Source organism: Manis pentadactyla, chromosome 15 (genome assembly GCF_030020395.1).
Source record: "Manis pentadactyla isolate mManPen7 chromosome 15, mManPen7.hap1, whole genome shotgun sequence".
Classification (NCBI taxonomy): domain Eukaryota; kingdom Metazoa; phylum Chordata; class Mammalia; order Pholidota; family Manidae; genus Manis; species Manis pentadactyla.
Window position 1 is genome coordinate 55,901,700 of NC_080033.1, and position 18,707 is coordinate 55,920,406.

General features: G+C 56.1%; 1 protein-coding gene across 1 annotated transcript in view; it reads right to left on the reverse strand.

Annotated features, from left to right (window-relative positions):
• Nucleotides 1-18,707, reverse strand: part of SMPD3 (sphingomyelin phosphodiesterase 3) — an 81,468-nt gene that overhangs the window by 7,288 nt on the left and 55,473 nt on the right. Inside the window, exons 3-4 of the mRNA XM_036897606.2 lie at nt 4,867-6,398; nt 34-109 (exon numbers count right to left, since the gene is read on the reverse strand). Coding sequence (XP_036753501.1) covers nt 34-109; nt 4,867-6,186 — 1,396 coding nt within the window. The 5' untranslated portion in view covers nt 6,187-6,398. The remainder of the gene's footprint in view (nt 1-33; nt 110-4,866; nt 6,399-18,707) is intronic.

Below are 18,707 nucleotides of genomic sequence, written 5' to 3' on the forward strand. Positions count from 1 at the left end.
CCCCAGCCTGCTGGGGGCAGACTCCCCACCTACCTTCCAAGGCGTGCAGGTGTGTGCAGGAGATGTACCCGACGATTCTTTGGTCCTGAGGTGTGCTTCCCACCTGCACCTGGTGGAGAGGAGGCGAGGTGTCAGTGACAAAAGCCCTTGAGGGCAGGCCCAGCTCCGTAGGCTCCTGGCTAGATGGGGCTCAAGGAGGAATAGCACACATCCTGCTTCTAGGAGCTTCTGGCCGGTGCAGAAGGCAGCTGTGTAGAGATGCCAGCCGCTGGCATGGTGAGTGCTGCTGACAGCTCCCGCAGCTTTACAGGAGGACCAGCTCAGAAGCAGATTTCCTCCCCAAGCCTCTGCTGTCGCCAGAGCGTCTACGTGGATGACTGTCACATGCCAGCCCCCCCGTTCCTTGTCCCCTCTTGTCTGGTGGCTCTTCCCTTCCCTCAGTCACACCCTCTTCCTGATCACCCCTGAAGTCCACCCCTCTGAGGTATGAGTTGGGCTCCCCTCTGGGCTGTGGCCCAGTTGCACAGCTTGCCGCCTGCCCTCCATTGTGAGGGGCCTTGGACCTGCCCTCTGCCCTCTCTCTAGGCTCTGCGTTCATGAGAAGTCATGAAATCACGTCATCTGCTTTTTGGCTGTGGTCCCTGTTAGGCCCCCAATGTGGGATGACCGCTGTGGCCTGTATCTCCATGGCACCTGTGTCATGGGCCCGCCCAGGTGCCCACAGCCTCCATCTTGAGTCCAGTCATCCTTCCTCCACAGTGGCCTCTTCACACTCCATGCGCCCCAGACCCCAGTCTTCACCTCCTGCTCAGTCTCTGGGTCCAGAGAGGTGAGCTGGAGGCTCCTCCCTGACTCCCTGACCAAGCGCAGATGACCCTGGCAGGTGGCTGTAATGCAACCAAGCATCACAATCATGCATCAGAAAACTGAATAGGTGACGCTGCTGCAAGCCTGAGCCATGTCGGGCTGTGGTAGGGGAGGTGAGGGATGGCGGCCCTGGCTGCTGGCTCTCCCAGGTCCTTGGCCACAGCACAGCTGCTGGAGACCGTGGCAGGAGACGCCCCACAGGCATGCTCCCTGGGACCGTCTGTGGGCACCTCTCCCCAGAGGCCTCTGGTTGGCTCCTCATCCTCTTCCTCTCTAGGCTCTCCTCCACCTGGCATCAGCTGTTGTCCCCAGACGTTGCTAATCTGTAACAGACTGGGTTTTCAGTGATGACAAGAGCACTGACCCCCAACCATCTCCAGGGATGGGACCATTGAGGCCTGTTCTTCACTGACAGCCGTGCAGCAAATGGATGTGCCTGACATCTGCCGAGCATGACCTATCGGTCCTCCAGCTCAGAGAGGCCTGGACTCGCTGCTCTGAGAGCCTTGGGAGGCTTCTAACTTTCTTTTTGTTTGTTGCTGAAATCAGGTTGGCATTATTGTCCTCTGTGTGGACTCTGGCATCACCAAACACCCTTGGCTTTCTACAGCTGTTCACCCCCTTTCCCAGCCTGGATGGATGCACATCTTGCCCAGCCCAGGGAGATGCATGTCTGGTTACTTGATAATGGACTGTACAGCCTGGATTTGGGCCTGTTTATAAACTCACATATTGACCATTCACTTCTTGCCCATAATCCAGACCCAAACTTTGGTCTTACAGTACTTCTGCCCCTAGAATGGCCCGGAAAGTCACATACCATTGTATGTGCCCTGTTGCAAAAACACAACAGAGATTTAAAACCTCAGTGCCCCCACAGGCCACACGATGGTGCTGCTGCCCCCATATTCCTCAGGCACGGAGTCTGTTCCCTCCTCAATAATGACACGGTGAGCACTCATGCCAGTGCTTCATGGCCGCCACCTTGTTAGAGGCGGACAACGACTATGAGGATGGGACTCAAATTTTACCATAACTGGCCTGGGCCACAAGCCTCTGAAGGCTGAGGTTAGTTCAAATCAGATGTTGGCTGCCTCCCACCCAGCTTCTCCCCCTACTCATGCTGCAGTCCAAGCTGCTGGGGACAGCCAGGCTTTTCATCCGCAGCCTTGCGTGCATCGGCCCCTCACCCACTGCCCTGTTCTTAATCAGCTGTGTGAGCTCGCCAAGATCCTCTTTATTATGTGCTGGGACTTATTGATTCCTGGCTCAAGTCCATGGGAGCTGCAGAGGCTTATGTTTCTTTTGCAAAAACAAACAGTCACACTGAGAGGTTGTGCCTTTTAGTCCTGTTGGGCAAAGACTGTCAACAGAGAAGGGCCCAGAATCAGGCCCTTTCATAGATGAGGCAGAGTGATTCCAGTCCCTTCCTTCTTGGGGCATCCTCCTAGCAGGAAAACACATCTTCCTCAAGGGTCAGAAGCACCCAGATTAACTCGGGAGGGTGGGGCTGGCCAGGGCGGCCCTGCCAGGAAGGGAACCTGGGCAGCATCCCTACAGCCCCCAGACCCCCTCCTGGGCTGGCCTGCCTCCTGAAAGCTCCTTTATTTCACTCCTCCACACAGGAGAAGCAGGCACACTCCCTGACAGAGACAAGCTGGGGCTGTTTTGTGCTGGGCACGACCGGTTCGGCTCTCAGGAGTTCCATCAGATGGGAGGGATAGGCCACAAGACGCTTGGGGACGAGGGCTGAGGAACCCACGAAGGGAAAGCCGGCCTGGGCTGGATGGCCACTGAGGGGAGCTCCACAGAGGTGGTGCTGCCAACCCCAGGGCAGGGCAGGGGGCAGGCAGCCAGGCACATAGAGGACCCTGGCAGATGCAGCTGGAGGAGAGCCCGGCCGAGGGTGGGGGCCTGGGGGGAGGCAGTGGGAAGTGGGTAACAGAATTCAGGCCCGGGACGGGAGGAGGACAGGTTAGAAGGGAAGGACAGCCGAAAATAGAGCTGAGCTGACACAGAGGAATGGTGGCCTGGGCCACAGCAGTGTAGCTGGGGATGGCGGGGGGCACCTGGATATATTTGGGAAGTGACATAGGATCCTGGGTGGACTGGCTGGGCTCGGGGCACAGAAAGTAGTCAAGGTGGGCTCTTCTGGATGAGGGATGATGGGAACTGGGGGTGGGGGGTGGGGAGACCAGGGAAGATGACCACTTGGGAGTGAAAGAGACTGTATCTGGGGGCAGCCAGACAGCTGGGAGCTCAGGGGAGAGACTGGGCTGGGACAAACCTGGAGTACTCAGGAAGTGCAGAAACGGAGGCTTCAGAGTCACTTCCCAGGGCAGGTGTGTGGGGCCTGCTGTGGTGACCACTTGGAAATGACCAACTGGGGTCACCCTGCTGTGGAGACTCAGCTGAGAGCTGGGCAGAAGGCAGCAGGCCTGGTGCTGCCTCATCTGCTGAGGTGGGAAGAGAAGTTGCAAACTGGGTTTTACGTGCAATATCTTGGCTTTTGAATGTTGGTCAAGACAAAACATTTTTTAATGGTGTGGGCCAAATCAAACCTATCTGCAGACCAGCTTTAAACCCAGGTGGTAGGGAAGTACCAGCATTTAAAGGATGAGCAGGCAGCAAAGAGCCTGGAAGAAAGGTCCCGAGGTAGGGGGAGAGCCTGCAGCAGAGACTGCTGGGCCCCTGGTGGGCATGGTGGTTGGGCTGCTGGTGGAGGAAGAGGAGGAGGGAGTGTGTGGGCTGGGGTGGGGTGGAGGGATCCTGGTCTCTGAGCCATCTGTAGTAGGGTGGGCAGGAGGGAGAGGGTGCACTCTCCCTCTGAGCCTGACAACAAGTCCCCTCCTTCCCCAGAAAGTCACTGTGGCTGCCGAGACAAAAATACATCTGTGGAACAGAACATTGATGAACCATATGCCAAAATGGGAGGTTGGCTCTCCTGTAAGAGTTCATTCAATTTAGCATTTCAGGCTGTGAACGGAGAGCTGGAACTTCAACTCTGGGCCTGTAGAGCCACACAGGGGCCATTGAGCACCCTGGGGTAGGGACCCTGGTGCTTTCCTGGACAGGCTGAGCATGGTTAGAGCTGAGGCCTGGGACAGAGCCTCACCATGCTTGGGCTTCTGCATTAGCCACACTAGGTCCCCCAAAACCCACACCCACAGACCCCCTTCTACAACTGAGAAGTCTTGAGGAAAATAGGAAAGAATCCACAGCCACAGCAGCTGCTGCCTCTGGGGGCAGAAAGCCCTGTTCTATATCACTGGCCCAGCAATGCTGCAGAAAACTCCAGAAGCACCAAGAGCAGCTTTTGCACAGGGAACAAAAAGTTGACACTCTGAGTGTGTCAGGCTCAGAAGAAGATAATGCATAATGACCAAATTACCATGGTCTAAAAACTCCTCCAATTGCATCCAAATTAGCAGAAATAATTATGATTCACTTTAATTAGTGACTATGGAAGCAAAGCCTTGGGCTGGCGGGCACAGTGCCTGGAGTGGCAGCTTGTGTGACAGCCAGGAGGGAGGGTGTAATCTGGCCAGTGGGGCTGGTGGCCTGAGCAGGGTTGGTGATTGGCCTGGGACCGGAGAGCCCTGCAGGCCCACCTGCAGCCGTCGGTCTGTGTTGGTCTCCCTGCCTCGGGTGCACGTCTGCTCCTTAACTGAGCAGGCCCCTTGCCTCCTTTTCCCCTTATCACTGCCATGGTCACCTGGCCATCTTCACTGCCAGCACCACGAGAACCTCCCAGGCCTCACTGCTCCTGCTCACCCACCACTAACTAGGTTGCTCCCACTTTACAGATGGGGAAATGGTGGCTCAGATCTGAGGAACTTGCTCAGGATCACCCAGTCAGGTCTGAGCTCGGAGCCTTGGCCGTTGTCCCAGCGCTGGTGCCCACCAGTTCAGCTCTGTGAAGGCCTCGTCTGCCCCCAGCCCTCCAAGAGAGCGAGGACCCCCTGGCTGTGGCCCATCTCCCTGCCCGTGGCTGCCTACCTTAAGAAACAGCGCTCCCTTTGAGGCCAGGCCGTCAGAGCGCCGCCCATTGGGGTAACAGTGATAGGCCACGTCCATGATGGGGTAGCGGCTGGCAAAGAAGAGGCCACTGTTGAGAAACTTGAAGCTGCAGCAGCCGTGGCAGCCATAGATCCCAACGTCATACAGGATGTACTCAAAGTAACCGTGTAGTTGGTCTTTCAACTTGGCGGCCGCCCGCTTGTCAAACACCTCCTGCAGGCACAGGAAGTCCAGATTGGCGGGGAAGAAGGCCGAGACTTCATGGTCAAAGGCCTCGTCTGGGTGCCGCCTCTTGCGTGGGGCTGCCTTCTTCACCAGGGAGGCCTTTAACGGGAGTTTGCTGTTGGTGGCACCTGGCTCCCCGCTGCCATCCGCTGTGGCCCGCGCCTTCACCAGGGACTCCCTGGAGGCCGAGGGGCTGCCCAAGCTCCCCGAGTCTCCATCCTGCTGACTGTGGTTGGGTGTCTGCCCCTGCGAGCCCCCTCCGGCACCATTCCTGGCCTGACCCCCAGCGACAGAGTCCTCTGCTTCAGAGTGCCGCCCACCCTCCTCTCCTCCAATGCGCACGATGCAGGCATCCTCAAGGCTGCCGCTGTCGACCAGCTCCCCGGAGGCTGGGCCATTGGCAGCCTCATCACCGGGGTGACGCCCACTGTCACCCTTGTATTCCACAGACGCCGTCCTCTTAATGCTCCCAGGGACAGCCCGGGCCGTGCCATCGCCACTCTGCGGTGACGCCAGGCTGCTGAAGCTGGCCGCGCTGATGGAGGTGTTGGTGGGTGAGTCAATGTAGATTTTGATCTGGGGCCGGCTGGCCCCATTGCGGATTCTCTGCCCAATCTCCTTAGCCCGTGCTTGGGTGTTAAAGACATTGTTGCACCTGGCCAACGAGTCGGGAAGGAGGCAGAGGTTGGCAGTGGTGAAGCAGTAGCTCTGGCCAGGACCTGTACCCTTCCATTCACTGAGGAGGGCTGCCCCGCCAGCTGCACTCTTGTCCTCCAGCCGGGAGTAGATGTAGGGTCGGCGGGCAGATTGCAGGGGGCACCAGAGGAGGAAGCCAAGAAATGCAAAGGGCAGTGAGGTGACCAGGAGGGCCAGGTAGATGGGTATGCAGAATGCCGTGCAGAGCACCTGGAGGTAGCACGGGTAGTCTGCCCACTGGCGCTTCTCGAAGGTGGTGGGTGAGAAGGAGGCCGCGAGCCGGTCCATCAGCCAGTAGCATGGGAAGATGAAGGCCCAGGACACACTGTGCAGGGCGGACAGACAGCTATTGGGAAAGGGGGTCGTATACAAAACCATCGCAGCTCACTGGGCGCCGCGGCCCGCCCTACTACATGGTGTCTGGGGCAGCGCAGGCACTTTCCTGGGTGGGGCAGGCGAGTAGGGTGGCAGCTAAAGGAAGGGTCACCTCCTGGTGAGATGTGACTCTGGACGGTCAGTGGTGAGTGTTGGCCAGCCGGTCATGGTTCACCTCAGTGGGCCATGCTGGGTCACTAGGCCTGCTAGAGAACCTGCAAGACAGAAAGCAAGGGCCCTTTATTCTTCAGGGGACAGGTCGCATGCTGAGGCTGTCATCCCTGCTCACCCCATTCCTGCTGCCCCTGACCTGAGCAGGACTGTGCTGAGACCAGGCCAGAGCTGGAGGCTTGCACGGGGCCAAGAGTTCAGGGTCCGGAGCTGGCCCTAGCACGCTTGTGCCTGACTGTCTTTGGTTCTCTTGGAGACAAGACTGCTTTCAGCTGACCATCTTGACCTTATAACCTAATTGCTTGAAAAGTGGCCCAGGATTTCAGAGCTTTGTGGACACTCAGGAGGCAGGCTGGGAATCCTAGATGGTGCCTGTGCCTAACACTGGCCAGGAGCAGCCATAAGTCTGTCAGGAGCCAGGGGTAAACTTAGAAAGGTGAGGGGTGATACCAATTCAGAGCCTCAAAACTGCCTGTTACTGAGGTCATTGAAGTCAAAGCAGAGTGGGAAAAAAATGTCAGAGAAAAGGGGCCAGACAGTCCTGGGGTGGAGGGCAGCAGGGCTGACAGGACCCCTGAGAGGGGAGCCCCACCCACAGCCGGGCTTCCACTGGGCCAGTTCTGCAGTATCAGACCACTCCTGTGGCCCCACCAGCTGACCCCTTTGGCAGAAACCCCCACTTGACAAGGATCCAGGCACGGGCTAGGCCTATGTCACCTAGGATAAGATGTAGGAAGAGGAGCAGGGGTCAAAGGATGGGAATGTAAAGAGATAAAGCTAGAAGGCACATTTATCTTGTCTTGCAACTTGTCTCTCTGCTAACCCCCAGACCAGCAGTTTCTTAGAAAAACTGCAAGGAACTAGTTGAGGATAGTCAGATAGCCTTTAGAGTGACTTAAAGTAAACTTTCCTCATTTTAATTCTAAAATCTCCACTTAAGGAGGAGCTGAGAACTAACACGAGGTGCCGTGTAGGAAACAAGGTCAGCTAGTGCACCTGCGCTGACTTCGCCCCGCCACTACATGTGGTGACGAGCCCCACTACCAAAACCTCACAGCCTTTAAGATGGAAACCTTGCCCTCCCTTCTGGGAGACACTAGTTTGGGAGCTATCCCCAGTGTCCTCCTTACTTGAGCCAAGTAATAAAATCTCATTCCTAGCTGGACCTTGCTTGGTGTGACCCACCTGGGAGAGGCCACCAGGTGCATTTATTGAACTGGATGTAGAATCCATAAAGACAAGAGTCTGGAGTGTTTGTTTACCCAGCTTCCAGGGACCCACAGGTGATCATTCTGTGGTGATGCTGGTATAAGCATAATCCAGTTTTCATCACCAGATCAGCTGGGGAATTCATTTCCCGCTCTCTCTCACGGACCCAGCCCAGCTCCTGCTCTGACACCATGGGGTCTGTGCCTGCATTCCCTCTGTCCTGGCCCCTGCTCCCCTGGTCACCCCAGCTAGGACCTGGGTGTCACCCAGACTCTGCCCTCCCTCGGTCCCATGTCCTGTCAGCCCCTCCTGCCCATCCCAGCTTCCCTGGAGCCCCTGTGCTGGCCGGCCACCGCATACTTCAGCCATTCCATCGGCCTCCTCCCCCTCAGGCCATCCTCCACACCAGGGCTGGAGGGACTCCATCTAATCTGACCACGTCCTGGACACCTCAAACCTGCTGAGCCCTTGTGCTGCCCTGTCTCCTAGCTGGGCTGAACGGGTCTGTGCCCCATTCCCCTTTGTGCTCACCTCCACTCACCAGGACTGATGTGGCCTAGGTACCTCCACTAGTGGCTCCCAGCCCCCTTTTGCATGGCCTAGTCTCTGCAATTCTAGACCATAGATGCTTTTGGGAGGAGGCCATCTTCTTGAAAGGGAGCTTCTTGAAAGAAGGGGCGACATGGGCCCCAGGCCTTCACCGGCAGGATTCACCGGCAGGAACTCAGGAAATGGGTGAGTGAATGGAGGCTGATTCTTCCTCAGGCTGCTGGGGTAAGGAGGAGGAGTTTCTGTGATGCATGTCAGTCACCCAAACATGCTTCCTGTGGTCACCATCCCCGGGGCTGACCTGGAGGGGTTGGGGCACTCAGATCAGCACTTAATGTCTAAAGATGAACCTAAGCTGGCAGCTGTGTCTGGTTCTGGAGATTGCGTTTCACGAGGATTTCACTTTCTTCAGAGGAAATTGCTTTGAAGCAAATGCTGGAAGGTTACAGGTCAGAGAAGCAGGTGTGTCTCCCCAGACCACAGTTGTATGACCAAGAGCCGTGGGAAATGGCTCCTCTGCAGACAGCTCTGCTCTGGGCCTCCATTTAATCTGGGAAAACACAACCTCCTCCCATGGGCAGTGGGACCAAGCACCTTTGCAGGGTGGTTAATCCCATGGGGCAGGGTCTCTCACTTGGTGTGGCAATGAGGCTCACTCTCAAGGATGGTGGTGAGGTCAGAGGGCCATCCACTGTGTCCCTGTCCCCCTTCCTCTGGTGCAGAGGCTAGGAAAGCCAGCTAAGAGAGGGTGGGATAGGAGGTCCCCACCATCCTTGCTCTGGAGCTCCTAGACCCAGCCAGTGGTCTTCACCACTTCCTCCAAACCCAGCCTGAGTCCTGGCAGGCCCTGGATGAGAGGTGTCCTGATGCTGATGGCTGACCCTGGGGTCTGCTGCTTCGGAGGCCCCATAAACTCAGGCCAGGCTGCTGGTCTGGGGCCCTGAGACCAGTTTCACAGTGATAGTGGCTGAAATTAGAGGACTTGCTGCAAGCCTGCCGGCCTTCTGAGCACAGTTTCCTTGAACCCCAGCAGGGCTGTGCCCCTTCTGCAGCCCAGTGCTCATGGCTCAGCGCTTGGGTGGCTGTCCAGAGTCCTCATGCCTGTCATCTGATGTACTCACTTATTCGTGCTTTAAACTCCCAGAAATTTCATTTGAATTCAACCTGGAGTTGGGGCAGTAGCCCACCTGCATTCCCCAACGGCTGGTGGGTCTGGCCGGCCTCAACACCCAGTGTGTACACGTGCAGGCGCACACACTACGTGGGGCCGGCTACCTGCCGAGTGGCCAGGGTGAGAGCTACTGGAGGACACACAGCTGCCCGGACCAATTAGGCCCAGAGGAAGAGACCAGATCCTATCCCCTGTGGGTGGGGCAGGTGGGATAGGGTCTCCCAAGCCTCCTCAGCCACTAACAGCCCCTGTGGTTGGCACCAAGGTGCTGGGGCAGGGGTCCAGGCCAGACTCCTGGGGACACCCAGATATTGCCCCAGTAGCATGGAGCAGGCTCACTCCCGTGCCGCCCTCAGCTCTTTCCTCTTCTTTGTGGCCCAAGGTCACCAACCCAGCCAACACTATCTTCACATGAGCTCCTGCCACATCCTGTCACCGTCCTATCCTCAGTCTCAGGCCACAAGCCCCGAACCCAGTCTACAGGGCGGTCAAAGGAGCAAACTGGTTATACCCTTCCTTTGGTGGTCCCATTGTCTTGGGGACAAAGGCTGGCCTCCCAATCTCTGTCCAGGGGCCATCTGTGCTCCCACCCCTACTGGCCTCTTGCCTTGCTCAGCCTCCATGCAGCTCTGCCAGCAGGAGGGCCTTTAGTACCTCAGAAGCAGACTGCCATCGGACTTCCAGGCCTTTGCACCTGCTGGGCACTGGGCCTGAAGCTCCTCTCCCTCCTTGTCTCCCACCAGGGCCCAGCTGAGATGCCACCTCCTCAAGGAATCTTCCCTGACCCCAGCCAAGGCTGCTCTGACTCCCAAACGCTCTCCACCCTTTGCTGTCAACCTGCCAGGAACTGGTGCTGTGTAGTAGCTGGGGCCCACAGAAGGGGCTGGGGACTCTGTCAGGACCTGCGTCTGTTTTGTGGCTGAGCCCAGGGCATGGCCCCACGTGTTAGCGGAGGGAAGGAAAGAAGCTGCTGCTGACTGGGGAATGAGCCAGCCTGCTGCCTCCAGGGCGAAAGGCTGGCAAGGTGGGCAGGTGGGGTTGTCTGCCCCCAGGAGCATGTCACACTGTGTCAGGCGGCTGCGCAGGCTCAGCCCTGGCTGTGAGGACAGTTTTGGAGAAAGGATTTGGGAAGAGAAAGTCCGTTCTGTCCACACTGTGCTGCCTCCAAGCGGAAGTGGCCTGTATTCCACAGGGTGGCCAGGGCTCTACCGTGGGTCGGAGGTGGATGTGGCCTCAGTTCGTCAAAGGGTTCCTGAGACAGACTCCAAGCCTTCTGTTCTCCTGTGTGGCTCATCCCCAACACTGGCTGATCAGGGTCGGGATCTGCTTCTAGCTGGGACAGGGCTGTGGGGGAGGGACACCCTCTTCAGCTGTCCTGTGTCTACCTCACTTCCACTGGGACCCCAGGAACCCTTTGGGCAGGTTCCCTTCACCAGCAGAAGCTGGGTGGTCAGGCCTGATCTTTCCGCCTCTCTGGGCTGGTAATAGGAATAGTTCTGGTCCCCATTTAGGTGGGGTCCCCATTTCCACTGATGGCTTTGAGGTGCCTGGCAGTCTATGGGGCCATGACAGTGGTCCTCCAAGATGTGGCAGACCCGAGCATTTCAGCCCTTACTGCCTGCTATGGAGCCCTACATGGCTGCCCTGGGTGCAGGTCCAGAACCCCCCACCTGCCTCCCCTGCTTGGTGCCCCAGACAGGGAGCTCCTCTGGGTGCTGCCTTCCTGCCTGCTCCCGTGCACGTCCCGTGGCTCTGCACAGATGCTGCTGGTACAGTTGACACAAAGGAATTGCCTCCAGTGGAGCCAGTTCCTAAAGCTCTGTGGTTAATTATTTTGTCTCAGTGAAATGAAAGGAGGGTAAACAAACAACAACACATTAATTAGTCTGATCTACACTTTCCCTGTGAAAAAGGAGAGTGGAAGTTAAGCATTAGAGGCTGGTAACCTCTCCAAGAACCCTAGAGTCCTCGGAGGGGTAGCAGGGCAGGATGCGAGCACACAGGCGCCCCGCCTGCACCCCTGGCCTGGGCCCTCCCTCTTGCCTGTGCCCCACTGGCGGGGCGGGACGATGTGGATGGCCAGCTCAGGCTTGGTCTCTTGGTGATGACGGCCTTCCTCTCCTTCACGACCAGTTCTCTGCTCCCATGTCCTGGGGCTGGCACCTCTGCCAAGCAAAGTCCACCATGGTCATTTGATGGGGCTCACAAGTCCCTCAAAGGCCACGTGTGCTGCACTGTCGCTGCTCAACCCTGGAGGTAGGATTGCTCTTTCAGGTTCCTATTTTAAAGCAACAGTCACCCCTGGGGGTATCCCCTTTGTGAATGCTGAGGTGCAGCTTCCAGGGTTGCTCAGGATGCTTCTCCTCCCCTGCCCCAGTTCTGTGGTCTCCAGAGAAGGGCTGGTGTCCCACATGCCCTCAGGTCCTTGTGGTCACTCCTGAGCCTGAGGTTAGTGGGGGCTACACAGTCGCCAGGGGAGTGCTGCCCGGAGGCACTGTCCTAGCAGTGGAGACCCCAGGTTTGTCCCCACTCCCAGAGGCACTGCTCATTGCTTGGCTGGGGCTCGGGGGTCAGGCCGACCTGAGTGGGTCCTAGCACTGGCTCGGGCTGGCTGAGCTGTCTCTCATCTGTGACATGGTGTAGCAAGTCCTGCCTCCCCAAGGCTACTGTGAGGATTAAAGGGGGGCCAAGCTGCTAATGTTTCTTTCCCTACGTCCCTTCCTCTTCCTTGTAGGACCTCTCTAACCACCCTTCCCTTGAGATTGACCCCAATGTGTCTTGTCTGCTTTCCCTGACCTGTGGCTTCGATGAATTTTGAAGATGGGACAAGCTGGTTCTGTGCACTGTTCTGGGGGCAGTTTGTGGGACACAGACTGTGAACATCTAGGCCCCTGCCCCACCCTCAGTGCCTTCAGATCCTCAGAGATGCCATCCACACTGGTTAGGCTGGAGCCACTGGCCTTCACTAACTTTCTCTTCTCCCTGTAGCGAAGACTGGACTGGGCTCAACTGTGACAAGGAGATTGGGCCGTGGAGCCACAATGGATACAAGGAGCAGAGAGCTTTGCAGGGTGACCCAGGCCGGAGAACTTGCCCAGGGAGGTTTGGGGGCCCAGACAACCCTAAGTTAAGACAGGAGAGGAAGAGGTCAGGAGATCACAGGCCCAGCCACTACTGGGCATGCTTGGGGCTTTGACAGCAAGCAGCTCCACACCACACGTGTTCCTGTGGTCAATAGATATGACTGTGACCTGTCCACACTGAGACAGCCTGGTGCTGACCTGTGACCTGCAACAACCACAGCCTAAGAACGGGGAGTTGGGTTGCTCAGAGGCCTGAGCTATGCCAAAGGCCCTCCCCGTATACACAGCCAGCAGGACTCAGGGGCCACTGATCAGCTGCCCCCTAGGAAGAGCAAAGAGCAACCGTAAGAATAGGGCCTGGCCGGGCCTGGTCCTCTTTGGTGTTGAGAATGGTGGGGCCTTAGGGGAGGGGGCAATAGCCTCTTTGGGTGAGCTGCAGTGGACTGGACTCCTGCTATTGCATGTCAAATAACACTGGCACCAGGACAGCCATCCCACTTCCCATCAGCCTGAGAGATGGACCTGGCAGGCAGCCTGGTACACAGGAGCTGCTGCAGAGAGACTCAAAGGCTCCTAGATGGACTCTGACTTTGAATTTGAATTTCTTTTGCAGCGGGAAAGTGAGCAAATCAGACCAGTTCTGCTGGCGAAGGCAAGTTCTGGACTCTGTGAGGAAGCCTGCACTACCTTGAGAGATCTCTGAGCTTAGGAGAACTTATGTGAAGTTGATGAATATCGGGAGTTGCCCCAGCTAGTGGGTAGGATGGGACCTGTCCCTTCTTCATGGCCCTCCTCTCTGGGACCTCCAGCTGTTGAGCCCTTTCTCCCCAGCAGCAGGGCTGGGAGTCTTGGAGCACAGGGACCTTGTCTCATTCTCTTTGTGCCTACAGACCCATGACTACTCAGGAGCTGGGCCAAGCCCCAGGTTTCCACAGCAAAGGCCGAGAGGGTTGCTCCAATCCAAATTACCCGAATGTGCTCATGTCTGCTGGCAACACTTGAGATTGGGCTGGTCCATTTCTGCTTGGGTGCCTGCCAGGGAGGGGTTGGCATGGCAACGTGTGCTCTGAGCTGCTGAAACTTCAAGTCATCCCATAGCTGGAAGGACAGAAAGACTGAAGAGGATGCCTTTCTGCATGATGACAGTCAGACAAATCCAGATGAATCCCTGCAAGCCCCAGAACTGGGGTCTGTGGTCTGGCACAAAGGTGTGAGCCATAGTGGTGATGTCCACCAACACAGGCATACCAGGTAAATGCCCATTTGCCCTTCTACATCCAAAGCACCTGCCTCTTCTCCCTGAAGCCTTCCGCAGCCTCCCCAGTCCACCTACACCCCTATAATCATCTGCACTGCCCTCCAACCACACTCTCCCTCTAATCAGGCATCAGGCCCCACCACCTGTCTGGGAGTTCCTGATGGAGTCTCAGGTACCAGTACAGGCCCAGGGCCTGCCTGCCCCAGCTCTCTGGCTGTGGCAGGTATGCTTCTGTCTGCCCCGCTCCAATGCAAGGGGGAGGCAGTGAGCCACATGAAGCCAATTGGCACCACAGCCTCCTGACCCCCATGTGAATGGTCATGCAACCCAAGCTCTCCCCAGTGCTCTCACTGAACCCCTCTGGAAAGAGGCCTGTGTTTTCTCTGAGACAGAAGCACTAAGAGCCTTCCTTGAGACTGAATTCATTTAAAGGAAAACAGGCCTTAGGATGGGAAGAAGAGAGGCCAAATCCTGCTGACACTTTGACCGCTGATTTCCCTGTGCCTGAAGCCACACAACCCCCAGACTTTCTAATTAGTGAGTCAGCAAATTACCCTCTTCTTTGCTCCAGTCACTTTGAGTTGGGTTTCTGTCCCTTGCCACCAAAGGGATCCTGTCTAATATATGCCAGCAGCCTGATCTTTCTAAACCTCAGTTCTTCTCAGTGCCTCTCCTGTGCAAACTCCTGAGTCCTTGCAGGCGTGTGAGACCTACTGCCTGTGGTTTGGGTGGCCCTCGGGACATCAGGGTGGCTGTGAGAGCACAGACTCTGGTGTCAGTCCTGCGGATGTCGGACCAGTCACTCACCAGTCTCTCTGAGCTGTCTTTTCCTCATCTCTGAAGCATGTAGAATAACAATACCTTAAGGTGCTTGCAGATGAGGCAGGCAACACTCAGCAGGGTGCCCACCACATCTCTAGCGGTATTTTGTTACTATTACTACTGTTAAATTCCATGCAGCAAAGTCTCTCAAGAGACAAGCTGGAGCATTCAAAGTTTCCTTCTCATGTGTTGTTTGTTTGACAGAGAGGCAGTCCTGCTCTCCCAAACGAGGGGTGAGGATGGTGCAGGGGCTGTCGGGGCCTCTGTGTCCTGGCAGGACTGGCTGTGGCTGGCTACTCGTGCAGATGCCAGGTGCAGGCAAAGGGGCCATAAAATTTTCAGAAAGAAGCTTTCCGTGGGAGCTATTACTGCATCATGTGGTTCCTGAGAATAGGAACAGGCTGCAAGCAGCTCTGTGGCACCCTTTCAATCAGTAAACCATGGCATTTCCATGTCAGAACTCAACCCGGATGAAGCCAATTCTTGCAGAACTAGAAAGCAGACCTCAAGCCAGCTTGGAGGTGTATGTGCTGGGGGTGCCCGAACCAATCTAATGTTTACAATAGCAGTGACCCTGAGTCCAGGCCGACCCTTATGCTGCAGTAACAGGGACCATGGCTCCATCACAGGAGGAGGCTGTTTGAAGATCTGGCTACCCAACCCTCTGTGGCTTGCCATTCCAGAATCACCTATTGGTGACCAAAAGGACGCTATTCGGGAAAAGGCTGAATGGTGGCTTGCACCTAAATCTACACCCGATGCATCCTGAGCAGCATCTTTTCTTACTCCTGTGGATCCTTGTATTACTCTCAGGAAACCTCCCTACAGCCACATCTTTCTGCTTCAGTCTGTTGGCATTTGAAGCCCACAGGGCTCCCGCCAGTCCTGTACCCTCATGGAGGCTGGGCCTGGAGTGGGGGTAGGCTGGGAGGGAAGGGCCTCCTCCATGAGGAAAATCAGGTCTGAGGTCATTCTGTCCACATGACAACAGGACCTTCTCCAATGAGCACTGACAGGGCAGGTCCACAGACGGCTGTGACTGCCAGAAAGGAGGCGTTAGCCTCCTTAAGGAAGGACCAGATCAGGGAGCCACATGTCAAAGGCTGAGCATCCAGATGGTCCTGGGCTTCGGGTGCTCTGAGCCTGCCCACATGCTACAGTCTGTGCCCAAGGGGGCCTTGCGAATAGCCCCAAGTGGGGGATCCTGGAACGATTGGTCATATCACCTGCCTCGGGGGGCTCTGTGGTGTCTGCTGTATGACTGGCTGGGTGCTGGCCCCCAGCATGCCCCCAGCGGACCAGAGCCACTGCTGCCCTCTGGGCAGGTCCTCCTAAGGGACAGACATCAGGAGGAATCTTGCTTCTCTCAGGCTCTGCTGTTAAGGCTCTCTCTCAGCAAAGTCCCTGCTTCCCTGACACCAGGGCTGATGTTAATGGTTCATGAGTTGAACAAGACTTGGGACTTACTTTGCTTAAGAAGAAATGACAACATACTTTCAGTGGGAGTAGAACTTTAAATACAAGTCCACACAAATGGTAGGACTGATGCAGACCTAGTGTTCAGCTGCACTTCAAGTACCGTGTTTCCCCCTGGAATGGACCGGCTGACTGAGCAGTGTGTAGGCATTTCAAGGCACCAGAGAACACAGATGAAGACAACAAGCCTTCCTAAAACAGCAGACTTGCTGAAATTCTTCCGAGGGGAATCATTTCACATTCAGCCTAAGATTTTCTATGCAAAAAAACATTTAACAAACTGAGTCCTAGAGGAGGATTTATGCAGAGGTTAAAAAGCAAATCAGTGCAAATAAGTAAATAAAATTAGTCATCAGCTCTCATCAACCTTCCCTGCAGCCCTGGGCAGCTGCGCCTGAGGGCTGGGCTTTCTGCACCAAAGCTGGGTCTTACTGACCACTGAGTGCTGAGGCCCTTGTCCTGGGCCCTTTCAGACACCTTGGACCACAGACCACTGTTACTCTCAGGTCCTCCCTCTGCACGCAGTACAACAGGAGCCCTTGGCTCTAAGAGCACTGGCCAGAACCCCTTCCCCTGAGAGGATCCCCCAGTTCAGGCTGAACCAAGGCCTGCTTGCTTGGGGAGGCCTCTGACCTGCCTGAGGGGATGTCCAGCGCCTGCTCTAGAATGTGTAACTCAGGGGGATTGGGGGCTGCTGGAGTCTGCTGCCTGGGAGGGCTTCAGGACAGACTTACAGCTTCGTTTGCATAAGATTGTGAATTAGTCATCTGTTCCCAGCAAAGACCATGGGGAAGAGATCATGGTGGTCTGCAGCCCCCCGGGTTCTCTCTGACTGCTGCCACCAAACCTGCCTGCCAAGGTCTACTGAGGCTTTGGGTGTCAGCTCAGCCCTGCTCCTCCAGTAGTGATAGCCCTGTCTACACCTGCTCTCGGCTATTGATCCTGCCCCTCTGAAAAGGGAGACAAGAACTCTCATCTCTGGTCATGGAGGCTGCGTGTCCCCAGACTGCTGGCATAGACATGCTAGCATAGGCTATTGACACATCTTCATCCAGGAGTGACTCCTTAAAAGATAAACATGCTTTGCCTTTGTGAAGATCTCCATAGATGTTTCTCCTTTTGTCCACATCTGCCTCCAAGCCTAGGATGGGACTTGCCTCACTTCCTCTGACCCCTGAAACAGCAGGGGCCTGCTTTCCAGGCACAAGGCAGGATTGCATTGCCTTGTCCCCTTGAGGTTGGGTGGAACCACAGGACTAGCTCTGGCCAATGAGCTGTGAGTGAAAGTGATATGTGTCACTGCTGGGCCAGACTACTTAGCAGCTGGTGTGAGACCTTCTGGAGTCCTCTCCATTTGCCACATAGACCTGCGGTTTCAAAGGGCAGATGCTCCATCAGCCTGGGTCCCAGGGTGAGGACTGGATCAGGGCCCCCACTAACTGTGTGAAGTGTGAACAAGAAGAAACCTTGGATTATAAGCCACAGCATAACCTATCCCTGTCCAGCAGAGGAAGGCTTCTGATTTGGCACTGAATCAACCCATTTACCAAAAACAAGCCTTACTGATTGACAGCCCTCAGTTTCCCAGGAATATAGCCAGATCTACCCTCCAGACCTGATTCTCTTCAAGAAAGATAATTTTAAATGGCAATAATGTTCCTCTGCTCTGAACCCAGACCAGGTGGGAGGTGCGCTCCTTCCCACCCCTCAGTGTGTGTGCTGAGTCACCAGCCCCCGTGAGTCAGATGCGGCACTGTGACTGTTCGGGTATTTCACAGCAAGGACGCAGGAATTTCTGGGGGCAGAGCTTTTGCTTTCTAGGTGTGTATATTTGAGTGTGGGGGTGTCCTCTTAGAGGGTATGGAGACAGAAAAGTGGTGGGAGGTGGGTGGAGCAAGCAGTGTGCAAGAGAGGGAGGTAAGGTGGAGAGTCAGAGAGAGCTGAGAGTAGGCACGAGGGAGGCAGAGCCACTCCTGCTTGCCAGCCATGCCCTGGGTGACCACAGTGACCACCAGATCCCAGACTGCAGACAAGGAAACGCAGGGAGGAGGATCTGACGCATTCGTACAGGTCTTTCCCTGATTGGGTTTAACTTAAATGCTTAGAATGTCGGGTTAGCAACCCACGTACACCGTGCAGATCAAGCTAGTCTCAAGTAGTCCTTCTGCTCAGAGCTGCGAGAGCCTAGCCCGTGCTGGCTGGGTCTGGGTCCAGCACTCTGGGAGGCCCCTGGCTGGCTGTGGGTCTGGAAAGCTACCTAGCTTGAGGCTAATGCACCACCCCCAGTGCTAGACAGACGGTGGACAGGGAGTCTCACTGGACTTCCTGGTAGTTCTGGAAAGAGAAGGTCCAGAACAGAGGTCTGCACCAATAAGAAAATGGTCCCCACAGTTTCAACCAGATTTTGCTTTTAAATAGGCCCAACACAAGGCTTGTACAGCTTGATGTAATTAGTCCCTCAGCTGTCCCCCAGCTCTCTGCCCTTGGTCCCAGGCCACCATACTTCTTGCTCACTTCCTGCCCTTGGTGCAGCTCCTTCTCTTTTTGTCCCCTCTTCCCCTTCCTAAGCTTAGGAGCTGGGCCTCGCCTGCCTCTTCTCTCTTGGTTAATACCTCATGGATCACCTGTTCCCAGGTGACAGCCAGCCTAGATGTCTCTCTGATTTCTGACCCCCTAAAAGTCCATAATCCCTCTCCCACTTCCCTGATGCCAGCTGTCTCCAGAGTATCCCTGGGCCCTGGACCCCTCCAGACCCAGCCTCCTCTCCCCAGCCCACGGCTCTGCC